Source organism: Chroicocephalus ridibundus, chromosome 3 (genome assembly GCF_963924245.1).
Source record: "Chroicocephalus ridibundus chromosome 3, bChrRid1.1, whole genome shotgun sequence".
Taxonomy (NCBI): domain Eukaryota; kingdom Metazoa; phylum Chordata; class Aves; order Charadriiformes; family Laridae; genus Chroicocephalus; species Chroicocephalus ridibundus.
The window spans coordinates 62195168-62219153 of record NC_086286.1 but is presented as its reverse complement, the minus strand read 5'-3'; the positions used below and the strand labels follow the sequence as shown (position 1 = coordinate 62219153).

The 23986-nt window shown below is 38.5% G+C and overlaps 1 protein-coding gene across 4 annotated transcripts in view; it reads right to left on the bottom strand.

Moving 5' to 3' along the window:
- The window catches only part of TULP4 (TUB like protein 4), a 148932-nt gene that overhangs the window by 105620 nt on the left and 19326 nt on the right, over positions 1-23986 (bottom strand). For 3 of the 4 annotated variants that reach the window (XM_063329404.1, XM_063329405.1, XM_063329403.1), the window contains exon 2: positions 14536-16837. In XM_063329404.1, coding sequence (XP_063185474.1) covers positions 14536-14787 — 252 coding nt within the window. In that variant the 5' untranslated portion in view covers positions 14788-16837. The remainder of the gene's footprint in view (positions 1-14535; positions 16838-23986) is intronic. The other variant, XM_063329406.1, reaches the window with a different exon arrangement.

The following is a 23986-nucleotide window of genomic DNA, read 5'->3' as shown; positions in this document are numbered from 1 at the left end:
AATTTATTTGTCTTCACAGTTCTAAAGATAGTCAAATGGTTACTACCATTACTCAGAAAATGAGAAATACATCCTGGTTATGGTGAAAAGCTCAGAAAAAAAACAATCCTCCACATCAACATTCACCTGCCCAACCACAGGGCTTCACTTTTCTTCTTGCCCTTCACTGCATACTTAGTGATTTCCAAAACAAGTAATATAGAGCTTGTTCAGGCAACTTTCCCTCATCCACAGGTACCCCACAGGCACTGAACAGAAGAGAATTCCAAGGAGCCAAAAAAAAAAAAAAAAAAAAAAAAAGAGGTAACTGAAAACTGAATCATAATATGTATGCGCCAACACATTCAAAGAAATGAACTGCTATGGTAAAACAACTGCAGGTAATGCTGACATTTCATAACTTCTGATAGCTTAATCTTTCTCTCTGATACACAATGGCTGTCTGACAAATTGCTCAAGCTTTACAAAAGAAACAGGAAAAACCTACGTGTTGCTCCTGACATCTACCATCAATCCACAAAACGATGAGCAGGACTGATATCTACTATCTACATTTAACTAGCAGCTATTAAAGTTGTCATGTCTGGTTTGGATCACTCACTACAGAGGACGAAGATATTTTGACCACATCTGATAGCTGTTTATGAATCAAGGGGAATTCAGGACCTCGGAACCACAGGTCCAAACCCAGGGCCTGGCAGAAAGTCTCATTAGAAAAGCAGCAGGCAGGCTTGCCCTCTCTCTGCCTCCTATCCCTTTCCAGGTACTTCTGCGTCTCGTATCCAGAGTCCCAAACTCCCATCCTACCCTTCAGGCTGCCCTGTTCCCCAGGGCCTGCTCATTCCCACTTCTACCTAAATTCTGAGCTCTTTCCCTGCTCTCTTGGATGCCGCTACCACTTAACATGTAATTAATTACATATTAGATCCCTACATCAAATTAGTAAAACCATCTGCTTGAATAAATGCCAGTAAAAATAATAATGGATGTTCATCACGTAAAACCATCTATTTTTCAACAGTACAATAATAACATTGGAAAGCTTACCATTTCTAGAGAGCAAGTAGAAATAATGCTAACAATTCAGGTGTTACCATTATTTGCACTAGCAATTTAAAAACAAAATTTTAATAGCAAGGCAATTCTAATACTACTTGTAGTATTAGAAAAAACTACCCAAGAAACAAGATCGCCTTCGGTATTAAAAAGCCTTCAAATTTCTGTCCTGGTGATTACAAACATAAAGACCACAAGAAACTTGCCCATAAAGACCACAAGAAGCTGCCCAAAAAACATCAAGTTTAAAATCTTTTCAGTCCATGTCTTATTATTTTCAGAGAAAAGATACACTTGCAACTAAACTTCAGTGTATTTCAGTACAGAAGTCTCATGCTCAGAAACTATCTTGAAAAATATCTCAAGTGAAATAATAAAATGCCTAGTGCACAGCAAGAATTTTCATCTTGGGTACATATATCAAAAATGTGCTTCTAGTTTAGTTTCAGCTACTAAAAGTGGGGAACTTGTAGGAAAGAAATACTGAAAGCACGTGAACAGCCATAGTAAAAGGGGACATTACTTCCTTCAAAACAAAACACCTGAATAGGCAAAATATGAGGACAGAAAACTTATTCCTTTGGTTAGTATGTGATTCATGCCTATTCACAACAGATTTGAAGAATCATTAATTAGAAAATAAGAATATTCAAAGGTCACTATGAAAATGCAATGCTCTCATTTAAAATAGTATGCCTTCTATTTGCACATTTATTGAGCTCCATATACATTTTTAGCTCAATACAGAACATTCATTTTATATTTTATGAAATTAGCTGAAAGTAAAGCATGAAACATTAGAAGACTGTATGAGGTCCCCAGATCAAGTGGTTTCGTTCCTCATTGACTTACTTTTCTGTGGAACAGAACTTTTCTATGGTTGTTATTTTTTTTTCCAACAGCTTTACTTACATGAATTTATTTTATCTGGCAGTATATATAACAAATCCTTTCATTTATATATATATACATCACAGAATCACAGAATAGTTTGGATTGGAAGGGACCTTTAAAGGTCACCTCGTCCAACCTCCCCTGCAATGAGCAGGGACATCTTCAACTAGATCAGGTTGTTCAGAGCCCCATCCAACCTGACCCTGAATTTTTCCAGGGATGATGGCACATCTACCACCTCTCTGGGCAATCTGTTCCAGTGTCTCACCACCCTCATTGTAAAAAATTTCTTCCTTAAATCTAGTCTAAATCTACCCTCTTTTAGTTTAAAACCATTACCCCTTGTCCTATTGCTACAGGCCCTGCTAAAAAGTTTGTTCCCATCTTTCCTGTAGGCCCCCTTTAAGTACTGAAAGGCACTATAAGGTCTCCCCAGAGCCTTCTCTTCTCCAGGCTGAACAATCACTACTCTCTCAGCCTGTCCTCATAGGAGAGGTGTTCCAGACCTCTGATCATTTTTGCAACCCTCCTCTGGACCTGCTCCAAGAGGTCCATGTCTTTCCTAAGACAGGTGTGTGTGGGTCTCTGTGTGTGTATATATATATATGTGTGTATATATATGTATGTAAAATACAACTTCTTTATATGATGTTTTCTAGTCATATGAACAAGCTGAAGTCTTTCAAGTCTTACAAACAATTTTTGATTATTGTCACAATTATGCATCAAAGCTGCAGAAAGACCAATTAAAATAAAAATGAGTCATGTATAAAAATATTATATACATACAGCAACAAAATTACATGTATCTGTCTCAAATCGTAGATTCAGCTCATCTGTTTTTAAAGAAGGCATCTCCCTCTCCCATCTCAGGCATAAGGTGTCTCACTTTAGTTAGCCGCCGGTCAGGACCCTTGGGATGGAGAAGCACCCTACACCTGTAATTACTGGCAGCTGCTGCCAGCCATTAAACAGACTCATCTCCCTGGCCAGTGCAATCACAACCACATCTTACCTCTTCACACAGAGGGAAGTGAGCGGGAAGCTGGCTGAGGCAGGACAATTTTAACAGATATCCAGTGACCACAGAGACTAGAATGGTTACCACAATTAACCCAATGAAACTCCACCTCCAGTTAGGGCCTTTAATAATACATAATAACATTGTGTCAAAGTCTAATTTGAATCTGTTTAATCAGCAGATGACCTTATGGCAGCCGTAAGACATAATAACAAGGTATAATTGGTTGCATAAGTACTATGTATTAAAATGACAATATTCTTATCTAATTTGTTAGCCTCCCGGCTGGACTTGTTTCTTCTGGAGAAAGTACTTAAAGCAGGACAAATTTTATCCTTATGAACTATTCTTAATTTGAAACACTGCTTCAAAAGACTTCTGATTTCCTTCAAACAAGAACAACATATATATATTCCAATACATATTTCTCAATAAACAAGTCTTGGTTTATGTTTTTATAACTTGCATTTTTATAACTTCCATAACTTGAATATTGCTAATATTTAAAACAGCTTATGACACAGTCTTCTTTCACAAGTGGAGTGCAGGGGCTGGGTTCCCTAATTAGTAAAAGGACTACTAAATCTGAAGAAACCATTGAGGGTATTATTCTGGAAGCAGTAAGAATGCTGGAAACGCAATGAAATTTAAATGAAACATGTAGATGTTTGATGGCATTCCATGGGAAAAGAGCAATCCCTACCTTAACATCTGTGATCAATGGGGCGGGCGTCTTGTGGGCAAAAGTAGAATTGCTAAGACAACATGCGTGAGAAAGCATTTATCTTATGCACTGATAAATATAACTTATGGTAACGGATCACTTTCTACAGTAATCTGTGCCTGTAACTGTAACATCACATGTTCTTCCATTTCATACACTTTATTCAGTATTGGTCCCATTTAGGTAATGAAGTATATGCCTAACTCAAGATACTACCAGAAAAAGAAGTGACAGGTACTCTCAAACTGCAGCCTTTCTTAGACATTTAGTCCTCTGCATACTTTTAAGACACCTTATTTTAAGGAACCACTTTTTGAGCATCCATTCCCTACAATAAATACAAGTCCCTCCACAGTAACAGCATTTATTAATTAACCAGGCATTTAACATTATCACTTCTGTGCAGCAACTGGAAACATAGCTTCATTGTCTGCTCCCACAACACTGCTGAACAGAGGAGCAAGATATTTGTATATTACCACGCTCAAGAAATACTTCACAGGACCAAATCAAAATTAAGGGAAAGGAAAGAATAAGGAACAGGATCCCTTTTCCTTATGATAATCCTAACACAAAGGCCTGCTTGTATCCCTTATAAACTGAGCTCTCTACTATGCAATCAACACTCCTTTTACCAACAGCAGAGCATCAGAAAGCTGTCTCACTGTATCCTCAAACCAGCCTTTTGGGATATCTTCACATGTACATAGTACACGTAAAGCTACCCTTTAAAGATAAGGTCATTCCTCGAGAAAGGTCCTCATTAAGGGTAGCTAGAAATTACAAACATATCTTTGGTTTTAGTATTTCGTAATTGAATAATCAAGCCTATCTAAGTCTCCTTCCCACCTTTTTTTCCACTGATTTAATTCTCTGTTGTATCTCTACCTGAATAGCGACCCTTTGGTGGAATCAGATTTTCTGTGAAACTCAACTTCCTCTAGCTGTTTTCAGGTTAAAGGTTTTAGAGCTGTCTCTTCCCTGAGTGGAAGAAAACACTGTCTGTCTTTTTTCCATCTTACTTAGATGACGGCTTTCTTCTTCAATGGGCTGAAACATTCCCTCTTTCTCAACTTCTCCAACGCCTCTTGAAGGTCCTTATGCTTGACCCCCTCTCCAGAACACTACTCAAGACATTAACTTCAGGAGGTCACCATGCTGCTGGCCATTATCCTCTCTGGAAACTACATCTGTGGAATTGATTGCTGCCTTCTGCTGACTGTCAGTGAATACCAGATCCTCCACACATTTGCTCAGCTTCACAGAAGCCAGTGTCATTCTCAGCTTGGACAACATTTCTGAGACTGGCTTTACTACAGCCACACCTGACTCCTGCACATATACAGGTACGTGTACACATCTATCCTAGGTGGTGATGATCTGCTCCTACAGACTTGTTCACAGTTCTGCCTCGTCTGTCCTCGATGAAACAGTTACTTGCTGTTTTCTCATTTTACACCCAGATGAGCCAAGTCAGTAATTAGGGCACTGCTACCTTATGATACAATTTCCTCCAGAAGTCAGATGGAGAAAACTGACTACATTTAGCCTTTTTTTTATTACTTTGTTTTAAGCAGGGCTACAGATTTCTAAATCTTGCATCAGAATTATGCTCTGCAGCTTCTTCTAGAACTTCTTACCAAAAGGTGTGGCTAGTTCCATATAAGCAGTTTCTTCTCCTTTTCAGCTTAGTGACTATTTTCCTTCCCGAATTCTGCTCCTCTTGTGAAGTTACCCTCACATCCAAGAGCTTTGACTTTCATCTGCATTTTAATTATCTCTGCCTGTAATTCCTCATGAGGATTTTGACTATGCTTTCCAACTACTTGACTACTTGGAATATCATCTGGATTCATCCTCAGAAAAAATGTTCTCTGCCTCCTCTAGCACATCAGTTTGTTCTCTCATTTTAGCCAAACTTGAATGGCTTCTCTCTTCTGCATATTTAGCACTGCCTGCCTGTCTGCCTTCAAGAGTCATGTTTTTTGATATTGCTCCACCAGTTTAGGTACAAAGGATTTCACCTAGACTTACAAACAGATTTCACAGAATCACAGAATGGTTGGTGTTGGAAGGAACGTCAGGAAGGTCCAAGGATCCCTGCTCAAGCAGGGACACAGAGCCAATTGCCCAGGACTGTGTTCAGATGGCTTTTGAATATTTCCAAGGTTGGAGACTCCACAACCTCTCTGGGCAACCTGAGCCAGTTGCCCTCACAGTGAAATAGTGTTTCCTGATGTTCATAGGGAACCTCCTGTAGTTTAGTTTGTGCCCAGTCTGTCACTGGGACTACTGAAAAGAGCCTGGTTCCATCTTCTTTGCACCCTCCCTCCAGGCATTTATATACATTATTAAGATCCTTCTCTTCAGGCTGAACAGCTGCAGCTCTCTCTCACTCTCCTCAAACCAGGACAGCGTGAGGTGCTTCACTCCCTTCATCATCCTTGTGTCCTTTCATTGAACTCTCTCCAGTATGTCCATGTCTCTCTCGTACTGGGGAGCCGCCCAGAACTGGACACAGTCCTCCAGATGTGGCTTCAGCAGTGCTGTGCGGAGGAGAAGGATCATCTCCCTCAACCTGCTGGCAATAATTTTCCTAATGTAGCTGAGGACCCCATTTGCATTCTTTGTCATGGCACATTGCTCACTCATGTTCAACTTGGCATCCACCAGGACCCCCAGGTCCTTTTCTGCAAAGATGCTGCCTAGCTGGGTGGCCCCCAGGTGCATGGGGTTCTTCCTCCCCAGATGCTGGTACTTCTAGTTGAAGCTCATGAGGTTCTTGTCAGCCCATTTCTCCAGTCTGTCAAGGTCCTTCTGGATGGCAGCATGACCCTCTGGCATATCAGCCACTCCTCTCAGTTTGGTGTCATCTGCAGACTGGCAGAGGGTAAACTCTGCCCCATCATCCAGATTGTTAAAGAAGATGTCAAACAGGACTAGACACAGTATTGATCCCTGGGGTACACCACTCGTGTACCTCGCCTAGACTTTGTGCCACTGATCACCGCCCTCTGGGTCCAGCCATTCAGCCACTTTTTGATGCACCTTCTCTGTCTGCTTATCCAGCTTGTACCATCAACAGCTTGTCTACGAGAATCTTACATGAGACAGTGTTGCCAGTTGTCTGCAGAGAACAACCAAAATTGCCAAATCAGGCTCCACCAACACACATCTTCCATCAACCTGAGAACCCTGCTGTGGTGCGAACTTCTTCCTCAGAGTGTCCTTTTGAATAGCAGAATAAATCCACTGTACCTTGCAGTTTCATGAAATTCTGACAAGGCTAAACAAAGATGTATTTTCTTCATTAGTAAAGTCATCTACATACATTTCATTTCCTTAAAATGTAAAAAGAATTGATGAATATACAAGGATACTATTTTCCAATATGCTAATCTGTCAAACAATTCCAGAACTGTAACACCACAGTTCTATTTTAAAAACTTAAAACCAGCACTTCTTTTTGAAAATTCATCAAAATTTCACCAGTTCAATTTCATTTTCATTCATTCCTGTAATATTTTCGTTATACAAGTGGATTACTTCCCTTTAAAGAAGCTCCTAATGCAAAGGGAATACGAAGAACTCCCTCAGAAGTTCATACATGTTCATAAAAGATTGCTATCAGAGCAGAGAGACTGGTTGCCCAAGGACAAGTGCCTATAAAACTTCTTTTGTCTGTCCTACTACATTCTAGCTATACTTGACAAGCAATTACTTGGTGCTCTATGTTCAATTATATTGTGAAATGTTTATGGTTTGTAATGGGTGTCTTATCTGTTCAGACTATCTGTAATTTGATAAATTCCTCTGGGAACTGTTTAAAGCAAGGCAGTGTCCTTAATGATTATTATGTCTCAGAAATGCTATCATAAAACCTGATTTCCCCACTATTCAGATGCTCAGTTTGTATGTATGTGTATACAAGGCCTTTAGAATTACATATTGAGTTATGACCTTCCTTTACTCAGAAGGTGCTCCTACTCCAAGCTTAGGTATCAACTGTCAGTAGTCATCTCACCTATTCACTACATCTATAGGTCCTCACCATTAAACTTTCGTTAAAGAAAATGCATTTATTTTCCTTAAACACTCAAATTATGATGGCAAAAAATTGTTCCTATCCAGAGCAATAGTGTACCTTCACCCTAATTCAAAAGGCAAGAGATGCCTCTTGGACATATTATTATCTTTAAATATGCATGTTGTTATCTTTCACAATTTAACATGAGTAAAAACTTAGCTTTTCATTTGTGATAAAGGTGAGTTTGATTCCATTTCAAACTTTTTTGAGCAGAATTACCTAACAACAAGACTGTAGTCACCTGTTACGGCACAGTAAAATGTTGACATTGATGACCCACTTACAAATATAATTAGTTTCTGTTTAAAAGCTGACAATACTGTTTTCATGTCATATATTCATTTTTTACCTGGCCTTGAGGGATGATTTTCTAGATACTTATTAAAACGAAACAGAAAAACTGTAATTTAAAGTTCTCCTGAGCAGATGACCTATCCTTTGCGGGAAACACACTGTGTATGCATGACTGTAGCAGACAAATCAATGCAGCGTTACCAACCCACGTTACTTGACTACAGCTGTAGCAACATTGGATGGTTTGCTTCAAAGCCACATAACTGCTTAAGAACAAATATGACGCTGTACCTTAGTAAGAGGAGAGTGCACTGAGCAGGCAACCTACCCTGAACTCACAGAGAGCTCACAGAGCAGCTGGGATTCTGAGGCAATTGAGACAGACAGACAGACAGAAAGGGCCAAATATTTGTGGAAGCAGAAGCTGAGTGTGGCTGGAAAAAACAATATCACCAAGCAAAGATAAAAGACACTTTGAAAACGGTCACACTTCTTAGAGGGAAGAAACTATACAGAAGGTGTACCGGTACAGTTCAGGTCATACCTTGGGGTTTGCAAACTGATATAGGGCACAGAAATGGGAAGCAGCAGGACTGCTGTTTGTCACTTACGGGAAGAAAATCAATCCCTTCCAACTTCCAGCTCCATTTATTTTCTTTGCTAACTCTCTTAAGCAAAGGCTATGAAAGACACTTCTTGCATACCACACAGCATATTTAAGCTTCATCAGAAGTTTAAAAGATTGGTATGAAAAAGATTAACAAAGAGGTTTAAAATGTATTTTGGCTCATTCAATACTTGTTTTAAGAAATTAAAGCATTCAAGCACCAAGCGCAGAGTAGACAGTTCAAGAAGGTCTAACAAGAAGCCTGCATGAAATCCCAATGTGTTTGTCCTTTCTGAAAATAAGTAATCAGAAAAGCCTGGCAATACTAGTCCCAATAGAAATTTAACAGAGACTGCCCGGTCAGGCGCAGGACCTAGTCTCCTACAAGTCACTTCCCACAGAAGCACTAATTCTGCCTCTCTCGGCAGCACTATTTTTCTGTAGCCATAATAGTTTAAGGACAGAGGAAGGGCATGGTTTGTAGACAGTTTTAGCGTGGTATCAGCTAGCAGCATTGTAAAAACTAGGCAAACATTCATAAATACAGGTTCTTCTTCAAAACCTTGTATGCCCAAAAGCTTGTCTGTCTTTTCCAATTATACTAGCTTGCTTTAACAAAAAGATAATACTTCTGCCGACAAACCTTGTCCTGTCTTCTGCATGCAGTGCCACAAAAGCAGGAGAGATCTGCAGTACCACTGCAGTTTACATCAGTGTACGTCTTGTACCACTGAGGCTTCTATAGCCAAAAGGCATCATTATGGTATCTCTCTACCTCAAGATTTCTTAAGTGTTCACCAGTAACAACTGTTCCAGCCATTCCTGAAGGCAACAGTTGATACAAGGTACCCATGCTGTCAAGACTCACATGCTAACTTGTTTTTTCTGTCCAGGAATCATAATTAAAAAAATCACACTTAAGGTTCAAATGACAGTTACAATTAAAACAGACAAAGTGGGGTTTTTTTTAAAAAGAAAGCTTTCTATATTTTTCCTGTATTCTTACCAGTAACACTACAAACCAAAAAACACTATTGAAAATGTTTGTTTGTTTAAAATTTATTTCCTATGGAAGCAATAGACTTCTGGAAAGAATCTGCTTTGCCAGAATTGCTCAGAACTTTCACATACAAGTCAGAATGTTGGACAGAATAAAGAATAGCTTTCTTTTTAAAACGGGAAAAACTATTGGTAACCTCCTTCTACTCTAAAACAAAACCAAACCCAAGAACTGCACAGAGACTTCCATAACTAATATAGTATGAAAAGCAAAATATATTGAATATTTTTAAAAGACAGCATTCCTTTGAAAAGCTGTAACTAAAAATAATTCATTTGACAGTCCATCTGAGAGACGTTTACATCCCTATCTACTTCTAAATACTGTGCTAAACAAAACAGGGTGGGTTTTGCAGCTGGAGTCAAGCACTTAGGACACTCAAATAATTACAAATCTAAAAAAAATGAGTAATTTATGTTTACAGGAAAAAATGCTATGCATACTCAATAATGTATTCAGCATGTTACTTAATTCACTGCATCAGAATTTGCATACTCTTGCACTACTTTTTAATGCTTCAGTCCAGCAATTACCATACTGAATCATATTAAATATATCAAAGATGTCTTTTTAGTTAGCACAATTAAAAGAAAAATATGCACCTGCAAAACATTATTTTAAACAATGATAATTTAAGAAACATTAAGTGCCATAGAAACTGTTACCATCTTAATACTAGACACAACAGAACTCATTAAAAGAAATACCTACAGCAGCACCATCCAACCAATATGATTTGCAGACATCCTGTAAATCCTTCACTGGAAGGGAAGATCCCTGTAAGGCTACTGAAACCCACTGAGGATAAGTTTGTGCTTTTTTTCTGATTATCTATCACAGATCCCCCTGAAAATCTCTCCCCAGAAACCTCAGGATGGACCAGAAGCTGAAAGTCACTGTCTCTGTAGTCATATTTAAAAAAAAAAAAAAAAAAAATTTCAAACTGGCATGCTTCAGGGCCTACTAGTCACACTGGGTGAAACCCTGACCTTGCTGAAGTGACCAGATATTTTTGATTTCATCCTTAATTTATCACAGAAATAATAAGAGTCATAAAAGGAATGTGCTCAATTACTTTTCTAACACTGTTTCCCAGTGCAGCCAAGGAAAGTCGAGTTAGGTCAAAATCAAAGACTTCTAAATTTCACTCTAATTTCTGCACAGCATTGCATTTACACGTGCAGGGGAGAGGAAGGTATTTTAGGCCACCACATCCTCTCTGCTCCCTGGCTGTTGATTCACAACATTGTGGCACAGTGGCATATCCTCCTGCCTTCTACCCTTTCTGCCAGACTTACAAAAGAAACCCACCGAGTACCAGCCTCCATCAGTTCGTTCTCCCAGACCAAGGGAAATGCTCCAAAGGAAAACTAAACCACGTGTCTGCAGTCATTCACGTCTGCTCCATCCACTACCTACCCTCACAGAGACACCTCCCATCCCATGGTTAGAGATGCAACATGTTCCTAATACACGTGAAATATGTCGCAGCTGCACAACTGCTGCACAACACACATTTCCCCTTCCTTCTGCATCAAAGTTGCTTCTCCCCCTTTAAATTTTAATTTTTAGAATGCTGAGCCTTAAGTAAATGAGATTGAGGGCCATAAACTCAATGCCAAAGTTAAAAAACAGATCTATCACAAAATGCAATATTTTCACTTCTTGCCATAGAATAAATGGAATAGGCTTATTTTAATTCCCGTCATTCTCCTTAGAAACTACAAAAAAATGAGGTTGTTAATTAAAATAATATGGCAGCCACTTCCTAGTTGCAAACTCTATAAACCAACCTTGAAGCAATTGTAAAACCTCAAGCAGGGCTCATACTACAAAGCATTTCATTCTCAATTACTGTTCAATGTGATGAGTCATGCAAGTCCACCACTGTAATACGTGTGTCAGTAACTCAGTCCTGGGGATTCTTCATTCTTATTTGTTCTGATATGCTACAGGCTTGCTATTACAGTCAAAAAAAGGTTTCAGTGAATCTCTTCAGCAATCATAAAAACATCACAAAAATACATCACCAGCATCCACCTTCATGACCCACTTAAAAATAGTCTCACGTTCTTGCCAAAAGCACAGCACTGCCGCATTACCTCTTCCAGATTTTCATCCTAAAACTGAAATACAACGTACCGCTCTGCCCACAGCATATTGCTATTTATACCCCAAATGGAAAGTATTTAGCTTTTGTATTTTCACCTCTTCCGCTCTGCTCATTACAGCATTTCACACTTTATAATTAAATGCATACTAATATTAAAGCAGCAATGTATGTCAGAAAAGCAATAAACTTGACTTGTCACATTAGTGTTATCCCAGAGAAAAATATGTAGAGGTATAAATCACCATTTCTGGGAACAAGACAAAACAATACAATCCCAGAATTGGTCAGTGAAACACACAGGCTCTTAAAGTTTTAAGTCAATCACATCCCTTTGGGCATATTCTGTACAACAAATGTAGCTTTAATCAGACACGTATACCAGGATATGCTTGCAAAATTAGCATTTTCCATTATGTAAGGGGGTACACAGAAGAGACAAGGTTGTTGTTGGCTTGCTTTTTAACATGAGAACGGGAAAACAAAACATTTACAACTTCTTATGCAAATATTAGCAATAAGCAGTGCTGTTCAATGTTTTCTTTCTTTTAAGTAATCTTTCAACAGACAGATTTAGAAGAAAAGGCGTTTTCTAAAGAAAATTTCTTGTTGTCCATTCAACTATACACCTTTAATAACTAAAAAAATGCTATATTACAGTTTCATTCCTACCAAAATCAGTAGGATTTTCCTATAAAAGCATAACATCCAGTAAGCCTGGTGAAGAGTGTTGTATAACACATCACCTTGTAGAGATGAACTTTCATCTACACTGACGCTCAAAACCACTTTCCAGTGGGAAAATCTGACAGCAGCCACAGACTCATCACAGAAAGCTAGTTGCACTAAAGCCACTTTTCTTCCTTCAGTACCACACATTTTTGATCGTACCATACCAGTTCTGTAGTGCCATTCAGAGAAATGAATTGGTAGCCTCTATTCTGGTCATTCACACATTTTCTGTTACCAGGAAGATTAGTTACAGAAACACAATTCTTTATTAATGACAAGCTTCACCCAGCACATTTTAAGTGCCCAAATAAAAAAAAAAAGGAACAGAATATTTTCATTTCAGAGTCTCTCCTGTGCCAATCACTCTTAGGTGAAAGGATGCCCAAACAGCACAGCTCAATCCACACAGCAACAATGCAGTGACACAGAAAGATAATCTAATGGCCAACTGAGTAAACAGAGCAAAACTAACCAAAACCAAAAGGCAGCATGCACATCAGCATCTTCTCCACTTAACAGGCACATACTTAAACCTAGTTTTGTATTTTCACATTCTGCAACAAGACTTCACATTCCCATAAACAGCACTTCCCTCCATTGTTTCCAACACACATATTATGCAAAAGGAGAAAAATAGGTGCCCAGGTTCAAGAAAAAGTTAGAGAAAAAAATATGAAGAAATGAAAAGTGATCATTTTATCATACATTTCAAACATACAATGCAATTTGCAATTGAAAATTATACTGACAACTAGAGATGGCTCAAAACAAAACGCTGGATTCAAACATCATTCTTCCCTTTGGGAAAAGGTGGCTGTAATTTTTTGAATGAACCTGATACAAATACATACATGTCTATAAATATAAAAATCTATATAATTTACAAAACACCCACACACCCGCATACAGACAAAATGCATGGAAGCAATTATTTAAGACTAAATATTTATTCCCTGATCCTTTTTTTTTTTCTTAAAAAGAGGACTATTAAAGTTATTAAAAACCACCCACCTCTAATCTTTGGTGCAGCTTATCTTAAAAGGACAACATATATTAGAGTCCAACGAGTAAGTAGCACAAAAGACATTGTATCTTTGGTTTTAATTTCAGCACATACAATGTCATTCTACTCACTAACCTACAAGCAAACCTTTAATTTGGGCAGATTCTTTTCAAAGAGCACATCCAAACCAGCCTAACTAAAATGCAGAAACAAACTAAGTTCTCCCACCTGTTCAAGACACTCTGTATGCTACTGGGCATCATCGGCACTTTCCATGAAGCATTATGCAGAGAAAAAAAGAGGTGCCAGGACAATGGTAAAGCACAGCTGAAATATCAGCTTTTACCAACAGATTTATCCCTTTCAGAAAAAATAAATGGAAAAGTTTTTGTGTCGCTGTAGTCAGGACAATGCCTTGCACTCTGAAGTTACAGTATTTTACTGCAGGGCATCTTAACATTTTTCTGAGAAGTACCACTTGCCCCTTTTTCTAGCAAAATTAAGTTTTTCTAGAGATGATGGCTATCCCTTGCCACAGGCCATTCCAGTTTGCAGCTTCTGAAAAACTGTCAGTCTTCAACTGAGTTCCTCTCCCACTCCCCTGTCTTTCCATTAGTCTTCCAAGCCAGACTTTTAATACTGGTAAAAGCTGTCAACCATCACAATTTTTAACACCTTTAACACGCATTTATTGAATTTGCCTGGAATCTGGGAGGGGCTGGGGAATGAAGGAGAAAATAGGCCAAACCAAAACCAGACCCATTTCCAGAGAACCTCTCCACCATCAGCCTCATGTGCTCGAATTTACTAGAAAGATTCAGACAGATCCCAATCACATTTGGATTAGTCCTAAGCCTCCTTCATACTGCCCTGTGAAATTTCAAGCAGAAATACTACCAAAAAAGCTGCTATTGTTTCCTTTAAAGTGTAACACACATTTTGCTTACCTCACTGTTGTGGCCCCTCAAATTGAAGTTGATTCTCTGAGGGGTGTTCCGGTCCCTCCTGCAATGGCTGGAAGTAAAAGTGACGCCTACAACTCCTCTGCCATTGCCTGTTGCCAACCAGCCTTCCTCATAGTACCGCCTCCTGCACACCGGTTTCTCCTTCTCACTTTTGGGGACTCTCCCTTTCCAGGAGAGGCAGAGGATGTTGGAATCGCTGCAAAGAACAGGCCCATGTTCCACTGCTGCATACATGCTTTTTAAATATTTTATTTTTTGACATAAGAAAGTAATATGTCTAGTGCACAAAATTTAAATCAATTTTTTTTTTTTTTTTAATTGATAAGACTGACCTGGGATAGATCATTGAAAGGGAGGAGGATGGGGTCAGTGTTTATAAATATCCACCAAATGCATAGTGAAAAATTCCTCTATAAAAGATGATGGCAGTTGGCTAAGAAAAAGTAACACTTAAAAAAAAATTCACGTTCATTTTTGTTTTTGAGTCTGTAGAGTGAGGGTGCACTTATCCTTTGGAGAAACAGCTACTTCATAAGAGGCGCTCAAGAAATGGTTAAGTCATCTTTTTGCTCAACTTGGTATAATCTTTATACAGCCTGAGATTCCAGTTTAGCGTAATGCAATTCCAGAGACAAAGAGTTGCAAATGTGTAGGTTTCAAGTAACTTAAGGCTTTTAAGATTTCCTCCAGTCAGATTTTCTTCAAAAGTTCAGTTGCAGAAATTTAAACACACGCACATACATATATATGTATATATATGACATTCATCTTTTCCAAGCTGCCCTCTGGCATATCTTTTCCATCTGATGTATTTCTGCTGCTAAAGCTGAAAGAGATTGCATAAAGGGAAAAAAAGGCACACAAACCGTGCGAAACAGACCCGAACTTGTGCAGGCACTGGTGTGCCAGGCCAGTTGGGAAATCCCTCTTGGTACTGAACCACTCGTTGGACTCAAAAGTTTTTGCAATCCAAAGCCAATCCAATTTTCATTGCAGCACTTTTTTTCCACCAGAGACCCAACACAGCCTGAACCGTTTATCACGCTATCTTGCCTGCTTTCCCACTTTTTGCTGCCACACACGAATGAAAAAGAAACCCCCTCTTCATTTATAGCGGAATCAAAAATGCTCTAAAGCTTTTGGCTTTCAAAGCAGATAAGTTTGCCTCAGGTGAACCATGAAGTTCTCTCTCCTCCGAAACAGGCTAAAATGTCAAGCTGTTTTTCCTTTACTTTTCCCTTTTTTCTGCTACAAGGAATCACAGGCTTTTCATCCTACCGTAAAAAACAAATGCCAGAATTAAAGCACATCAAATAAGCACTCTTTCAAAATCTTCTAAAATTCAAGGAAGGAAGAAATATAATCATCTAAAAAAGAAAGAGAAGCAGCATTAAAAATCTGACTTCCTGGGTTCACTATTTCTCTAGGTATTTTCCTTGCTTGTTTGATCGGATCTTTCCTTCTTGATGCTTGTCTACAGCACAGATTCATAGTTCCAGACACAACATTTGCAGCTGTACAAGAAGGAAACATATGAAGTATTCCAATTGTTTTATTTGAATAACATTTATGAGCTCAATTAATTAGTATTTATACCACGCTAAGTGAAAAGAGGAAAAAGGAGAGGGAGAAAGAATATGCAAGTTTGATGACCTGCTTAACTCAAGAAGGACGACGAGGTTTGCTCAGTTCAATGCCCAGACTTGTCCCATAGTTCCTCAACTTATTTACTTCCAGTCATCATTACTGAACATATGGTCACGATTTATTAGTCCATTCACAATCTATTGAGCCCAAAGCAAAACGTGCCAAAGACCACACATTATTCCTCTGCGATAACAAAATCAGTTTCCTCTACCCCCTGTATTCTTCTGTTTCCCTCACAGCTATTGATTTAGATTGTGGAGGTATTTATTAGGCTTTTTCTGTGCAGTGGGTGTTTTTTCTTCCTCTTCTTGCAAACTTTTTTCACCCGTGAAGACCATGTGGAAAGTTGAACATTACTGGCAGGTGTCTTTCCATGGGTTACTGATTCCTGTGCTGTAAAGGTGCTCCATCTGGTTCTCGAATTAATTTTCATCAATTGCAAAGCTCTCAGGAATATGCAAGAATAAGTCTATGTGATGACAAAAACATGTGCGTTTTCATGTACATGCAGTGCACACACCAGCTCACTCAATCTGGTACTCAGAGCTGCATCTGCCTCTTCAGTTTAGCTTTCAGTTTAGGTAACTTTGTAAGACGCCCGTCATTCAAAGCTTGAAATCCATGGATTCTTCCAACTCTGCAAGACAAAGCACACACACATACAAAAAAAGAAAAAAGTTAATAAAATAAGCCACAAAACAACTTAAAGATATAAGGACTACTGTTACAGTAATCAAAGCATTATGATTCAGGATTTTACACTGGACTCCTATAAAATATCTATACTATATATAGATACACACAATATTCAGACACACGCACATACGTATTTGATACACACACCAATATAAACTACAAGATTTTCTTTTTCACTTCCAGAGTTCTCCAAACTTTTCACAACTGACATGTATAACTAATGAAACGTATCCAGGAAGGATACATTATGGAGGGGAAAAAAAAAGGAACTTTTTGGCCACAGTTGCTGGGCCATGCTCTTGAAAGATTCCACAACTTTGGAGTGATGGTAGGGAAGGGAGGTCTCAGTGACAGAGCAGACACAGAGGGAGACCCCAAGGCACACAAACAGAATCACCGAATGGCTGAGACAGCATATGACCTCTGGACATTATCTGGTCCAACCACCCTGCTGAAACAGGGTCACCTAGAACAGTTGCCCAGGACTGTATCCAGGGGACTTTTGAATATTTCCAAGGATGGAGACTCCACAACCTCTTTGGGCAACCTGTCCCAGTGCTTGGTCACCCTCACAGTAAAAAAGTGATTCCTGATGTTCACAGGGAACCTCCTGTGTGTGTGCTCGTGCCCGTTACCTCTGGTCCTGTCACTAGGCACCACAGTAAAGAGCCTGGCCCCCTCATCTTCATTCTCTCCCATCAAGTGTTTATGCACATTGAAAAGATCTCCCTGAGCCTTTTCTTCTCCAGGCTGAACATTCCCAGCTCTCTCAGACTTTCCTCATATGAAAGATGCTCCAAACCATAGAAGTACAGTGCTAAACTTAGTCTCAAAGAAGACTGAGAAGGACTCCTCCAGGGCTTAAATTACTGCTTTAAAGAGATCTAAGGTACTCCAAAATTAAAGCTTGGAAGTTTGAATCAATACAGATGAATTTTAAAGACTACCCAAATACCGCATAAGTCTCCACTTGAAAAAAGGAGAAAAAATGACTCAAATTCTGTTATATACAGAAAAATGTAAATAGAGTAGAAGAGATCAAGCAAAAGACTGTCCAGGATATTCCAGAAGTTGTATCTGAAGTGGACACATACGCACAATTATTGCGTATGTACAGTTACTGCTAAAGACAGCTCATTTAAATTAAGAATTGCATTGCAATTCATCAGAGCTGTAAAAATGGTCTTGTCTCTATTATATACAGCACTGTATTAATCTCACATTTTGAGTAATTACCCCCTTTTTTTAGTCCAGCGTAGATGTAGCAACAAGAATTTTTTTAAAAGAGAAAAAGATAAGAAAACAAATTTATAGATATAAAGGTAAGGTCATAAAGTAGTTTACAACACTATTCAAGCTAGCACACTTATCAGGAACACTGTTCATGAGGTTTGGTGAGTCGCTACCAGAACTTTTCAGCATTACAACTAACCAAACATTTTAAAATAATGACTGCTACCAATTTTTTTTCGTCATAGCATGATGAAGATACGAGAAATATCACAGACTTTCCAGATTTAATGTGCTTCTCAATTATAGTCCAAAGAAAGTTCCTATAAAGGAAAATTCAGTAAAACTTTCAGAACACAATGGTTCGAAGAATTTCTGCACTTATCCCGTAAGCGAACTTGATCCTGTCAAGGATCAGCACTATTGTTTCCATACACACTGGGGTCTTCCTAACAAACATCTGCATTCAAGAGTTGACATTTTATATTAGCGGCATGTGTATTATGATGCAAGCCATTACTAATCCTGCAGAAAAACAAAAAAAACCCTGGTTTACTGAGAAAACAGTCTCTGAAACACCAGTTAGAGCAGCACAAGTTAAGCATTAAACAGAACTGTTTGAACTGTGCAAGTACCATGACTTTACAAGTGGATTTTAAAATACAGACAACTATAGATGCAGTGGCTTTGCACAAAATCTGTATGCAATTTCTGTCCTTATTCACTGCATACAAAATCAACACGTTTGAGAAAAGAACTCTTCGGTGTCTTGGCCAATAACCTTCTCTCACCTGAATCCCGTTTACCATCACTTTCAAGACTAGATAAGCCAAAGACTTCTCCACTTAAAATATCATAATTGCATTAGGAATGCTGGACAGGGAGAGATAAAATCTAAAATAACTACAAAAGGAATAAAGTCAGTCATTATTCACATACCTCTCTCTCAATACAATGCACCCTACGAGAATACTCTACCTTTAAATCACTGAGAGTCAACGCTTCCTTTATGTTGTACTTACATTCATCAGACAAGACAAAAAATACTTCTAAGTCTGCAGTGTGAAACCCTCAAAAGATAGGCTGAATTAAGACTACATATATTATATACCAAGATTTAATTCTTTCCATTCCCCTGTCTTTCATTTCCACTGACTCCGTAATTTCCTAAGAAATAACCTAATGAAAAGATTCAGATGCTAGCCTTCCCTCAAGAAAATCAGTAACTAATTTAAACACCCCCCCCTTCTTCTGCCATTACAGCAATCCCACAGTTCTGCTCCTTTTCACATGTTTAAATCAAGCTTTTTGCCTTTGTTTTCCCCACCATGAAACACAAGGGTAATGGTTACTACCTCTATTGTAAAGCTAAGGACAAAAAGCATAACAGAAGAGCTAGGTGTTACTTGCACCATCTTACCACTAATCTGAATTCAGTTTGGGCTTCCCATGTAAAGAGAACTTGGCCTTCCAGATGAAACTCATCCAAACTAAATTTTTAACTGCAGATTTTTTATAATCAAACTTTATGCATCTTTTCTTTCAGAGCAGGGCAAGGGCTAATCATAGAAGTACAATGGATTATGAGAAAGTATTTATTTTTGCTGGTAAGTTATTTCTAGCACTACTAGAACACTAAATATCAACAAATTGCAGTTACCTACTTTTACTCTCACTTAAAGGGTAGCTGAAAATACATTTGCTCTGGATTTTCCCTTTAACAAAGGGAGATGCTACTGGAACTCATCCTCTAATACTGTTTTGAGTCTAAATCCAGTGATGTAAAACATTTCTTGAGTACTAATACAAGTAATGAGACAAAAACATATTAGAACTGTGACACAGGAAAGAAGGATCCACATGTATTTTATTTGATTTTGCTTTGAAAGCATAGTGCTTCTTGAATGCAAAACCAGCAACAAGTTATGTTTCCACATTATAGAAATAAATTTAGGCATTAATTTAAAAAAATAAGCTTAACAGTGGCTCTCCTATTTTATTGTCAATACTTGGCTTGTGCTTATCTCCTAACTGTTTACATTAACTTATATAAAGTGTAAGTGTTAAGCCACAGTCGGACAACAAGAAAAAATATTTTCTTGTTCTCATGCATCTTTCATTGAGGTGTCTCTCTCTTGTTGACAGAAAGAAGTCATGCACAGCCAAGTGTACCGATACTGCAGCAAGCTCTTCACCATTTTATGTTTATTCAAAATCCCACTCTTCAAGGCTCCAGAGCAGAGTATCTGAAGGTGAGGATAAAAGGGGACTGGGAGGGGAAGGAAAGCAGAGAAAGAAAATTCAGGTGAGTACACACTATTTCTAAATTGTTATATTCAAAAAAACAAAACAACAACAAAAAAAAGGATTCACAGCCTGCATTTTGGAGATTCTGCCTGCCCAAACATCTTACGGAAAGAAACATAAGCTACAGTGTCTTTGAAAGGTCAGGCTACCAGATTTCAGGATTTTTCAGCCTAACCAGATTTCCTTCCTGTCAAATTTGCATGAGGTCAAAGAAAACTGCAGTTTTCCCTCCTTTTGCAGTCTAAGAAGGAAAAACTATCCACTGGTATCCAGGAAGATAGTAAGACACTATAAAATAATGTGAGACCACAAACTTGCATTTAGTTCTGAAGGATCAAACCACAACTGGTTCTGCAAAAGCTGATGGCAGATGATCCCACCAGCTATCAAATGGTGACTGTGGGAGTAACCTTCAAGATTACTGCTGAACACTATACTACAAAATTGGCGCTTTCTGTAATACAGTCACTACATTACAGGCTAAATACTATAGAGCTAGAAGCTGGCAAGATGATACATTTTGTTGTTTATTTGATCCAACTTATAAAGTAACAAATTATTAAATAATCCTATCCAAAAGGAAAGAAAATGATTCAACAAAATTAACTACTCAGTTCCTAAAAGGCTGAAGTACACAGAAGAAAAGATAATTGGTTTGGAGGTAAAAGGATTTTTTTTTCCATTAAAAAAGGGCCGATTCCACTGGGAGAAAATGTAATTTTGACCTGAATAAGTACTGGGTTTCCTCTTCTTTCACTCATTTCTTCTAATTATCTTTGCTTTACTCACCTTCCATTGTGGTATAAGTCATTAAGGTTAAAACCTTTTTTCATATTACACAATAATACAAAATTAATTTGGAGGACATGATTCTAAACAAATACCTATAAGCTAACCAGTGTTGTAAAAAAGTTCTTCACCCCTAGAAAAATGAAGGAAGAGTGGAAAGGAAAAAAAAAAAGTTAGAAGATGCTAGACTTTTGTTCTGTTTATTCTGAAATGGTTTTCTCTCCACAATGTTTGTCCTTGGGTAATTCTATCTCTTCCCCTGCTCAGGGACAGCTGCACAGCCTGGGCAAGACAGTCAGTCGTGCTAATCAGAGATGTAAAGAGATCTGTAACCCCAGCACAGCTGCACTGAAACAGATATGTAGCAAAGGTATAATGCCAGGCACTGTAATAATAACTGCCAGCCCATTAATACAGACACTGTAATGTATGTTATATGTACCTATATATTGTCAAGCAAATAAAACTGACAGAAAATGTATTTGTTGGTAAATTGAGAGAAGTGATGCTTGTATTAGTGGCTGTTCAGCAGACATTCATTGTGAATATTGACAAAAATTTATTTCAATGCAATACTCCAACAAACTTACAACCATCTCCTCCACCAAATTACACTCTTGGAGAAGTGAAAATAAAAAACAGTAGTTGACCGGCATTTCTGATGTGCTGAATGACCCTCCTGGGTTCTTGTAATAAGAGAGAAGGCAATATATGTATGTTGCATATATTTTTTAAAGTGCAAGATCTTTTTTCATGTATAGCTGTCTTATATGAAAAATAAGTGAAATATTTGTATTATTTCTAGAACTAGCATATATACACTCCACTTCCAATGCTTGATGCTACACCATCAGATTAAATAGGAGTTAAATTAAAAAATACAGCTAGGAAGAACAAGCAAGAAACAAATTTAAAATGCCTTCAGGAAAAATATTTTCAAGAAAAACACCAAGGGTCCTTAAGCAAACTGGTAGAAGGTACTAATTGTGAGTTGCCAAATTTATACACATTCTCCAAAAGGTGGAGGCCTGAAGACATGAAACACAGTACATTGTTAAAAAACTTGTCTACAGAGGAAGTGAGGTAAACAGTTATGCTGTTCGCAGAGAAAAGAAGCAGAAAAGACAAAAGCACTGCAGAACAGACTCAGCCCCAAACCTAAGGATTTTTGAGCTAAACAGAACCTACCAAAACATGCAAGAAAGAATACCTCATTTAGGTGTGGGGTTTTTTGTTTGGTTTGTTTTTTAAAAAACTTCCGTTAGCAACTATATACTTGAGGTGAATAAATATTATCTCTACTTGTGAAAAAACTGCCGCAAGTCCCTTTAATCAGTTACTGGTCAAACACACTCATGGGAAATCTCTGAGTCAAACAATGCTAGATCTGTTATGCTTATATGGCAGGGAAGCAAGCCAGAAAAATAACTGAAGGCTAGACTTCACAATACACAGCATTTAGCTGCAAGACAAACAGAAGGTAATTCTGCTCCTGCAGCTCTGATCACTTCTCTCTCAACCCCTAGCATAGCACAACATGCCCCGCACTTAAGCCAGCATGATCATTCAAGATGCTACACTCTGAACTACATCGGAGAAATGATCCAATTAAAAATTTCAGAAATGAAGATTCACAACAGCTTAACCAATATAAATCTGGTTTGCTAGATTCAGCTGCACTCTCAGCTTCCCTTGCGACAAGTCATACTCCTCCAGCCTCTTCTAACACAAGCACCAGCACTCTTCCAATCGTGCAGTTCAGGCAGTCGATCTTACCAAAAACACCCTCTAAAACCAGCAATCGATTTTAGGGAGCTTCCCTTAGTGAACTCACCATGCATGTACGGCAACACTACTGCCAATGTAAGAAAGAGGGCAGGAGGTATGGCACCACAGCAGCCTAGATTTCAATCGGTTTGAACTGTGCTCAAAAGCTTTTTCTTTTTTGTTTTAAATTGAATCAATCCCTGACATAGTCCCAGTGTGGTCCCACATTCGGCTGCACTGGCAAAACGGAGAAGGTCGAGTTGAACAGAACAAGTGAGAAACAGAAGGGAGGAGTACTTGATACTAGTATTGCCACCTGCAGGCTTCTGATGACAAATCTTGGGCACAGAGTATTTCTGAACTCAAGGGTTTGCCCTCAAAAGGGAGGGACGCAAAGTTTGTCTCTTGAGGATGAATTTAAGATGGCTTCCGCAATGTCCTGGAGCCAAGGCTACCCCCATCAGCCAAGAAAATATGCCTCATTTTCAAATAAATTGAAGTGGGCTGAAATACTTCAGACAGATGTTGAAAGACCTGTTTCAGAAAAGAAAAATGCACAAATATCACGCACTAGCCTCTTAAACAAACTGGAGATTTACACCACTGAAACACGCATTCAAAATCTTTAGAGATTAAAAGGAATGTGAAGTGTGACCAAGAAATTCCCTTCACTTACAGCATCAATCTTGACTCTCAAGAAAGGGCTGCAATCCTCCCAACCGAGAGAACACTGATACAATGTATACTTCAGGGAACATTTACTTAAAAAGTGGCAACAACTGTGTCTCCTTAATGACATTCAAAGATCTTCAAGGAAAGGAGCCCCAGTTCTTACCTTCTCTTCTGCATTGAACTGACTGCGCTGACCTTGCCTGTAATTACAGAGCAATTTCTTTCCCGTAGGAATGTTCTGCAGCCTGCAAACATCCCTCGAGCCTGCCGCAGTTCCAGCTAGTTCCTAATTATCTCCAATATCTGCCCACAGGCTCTTTGAATA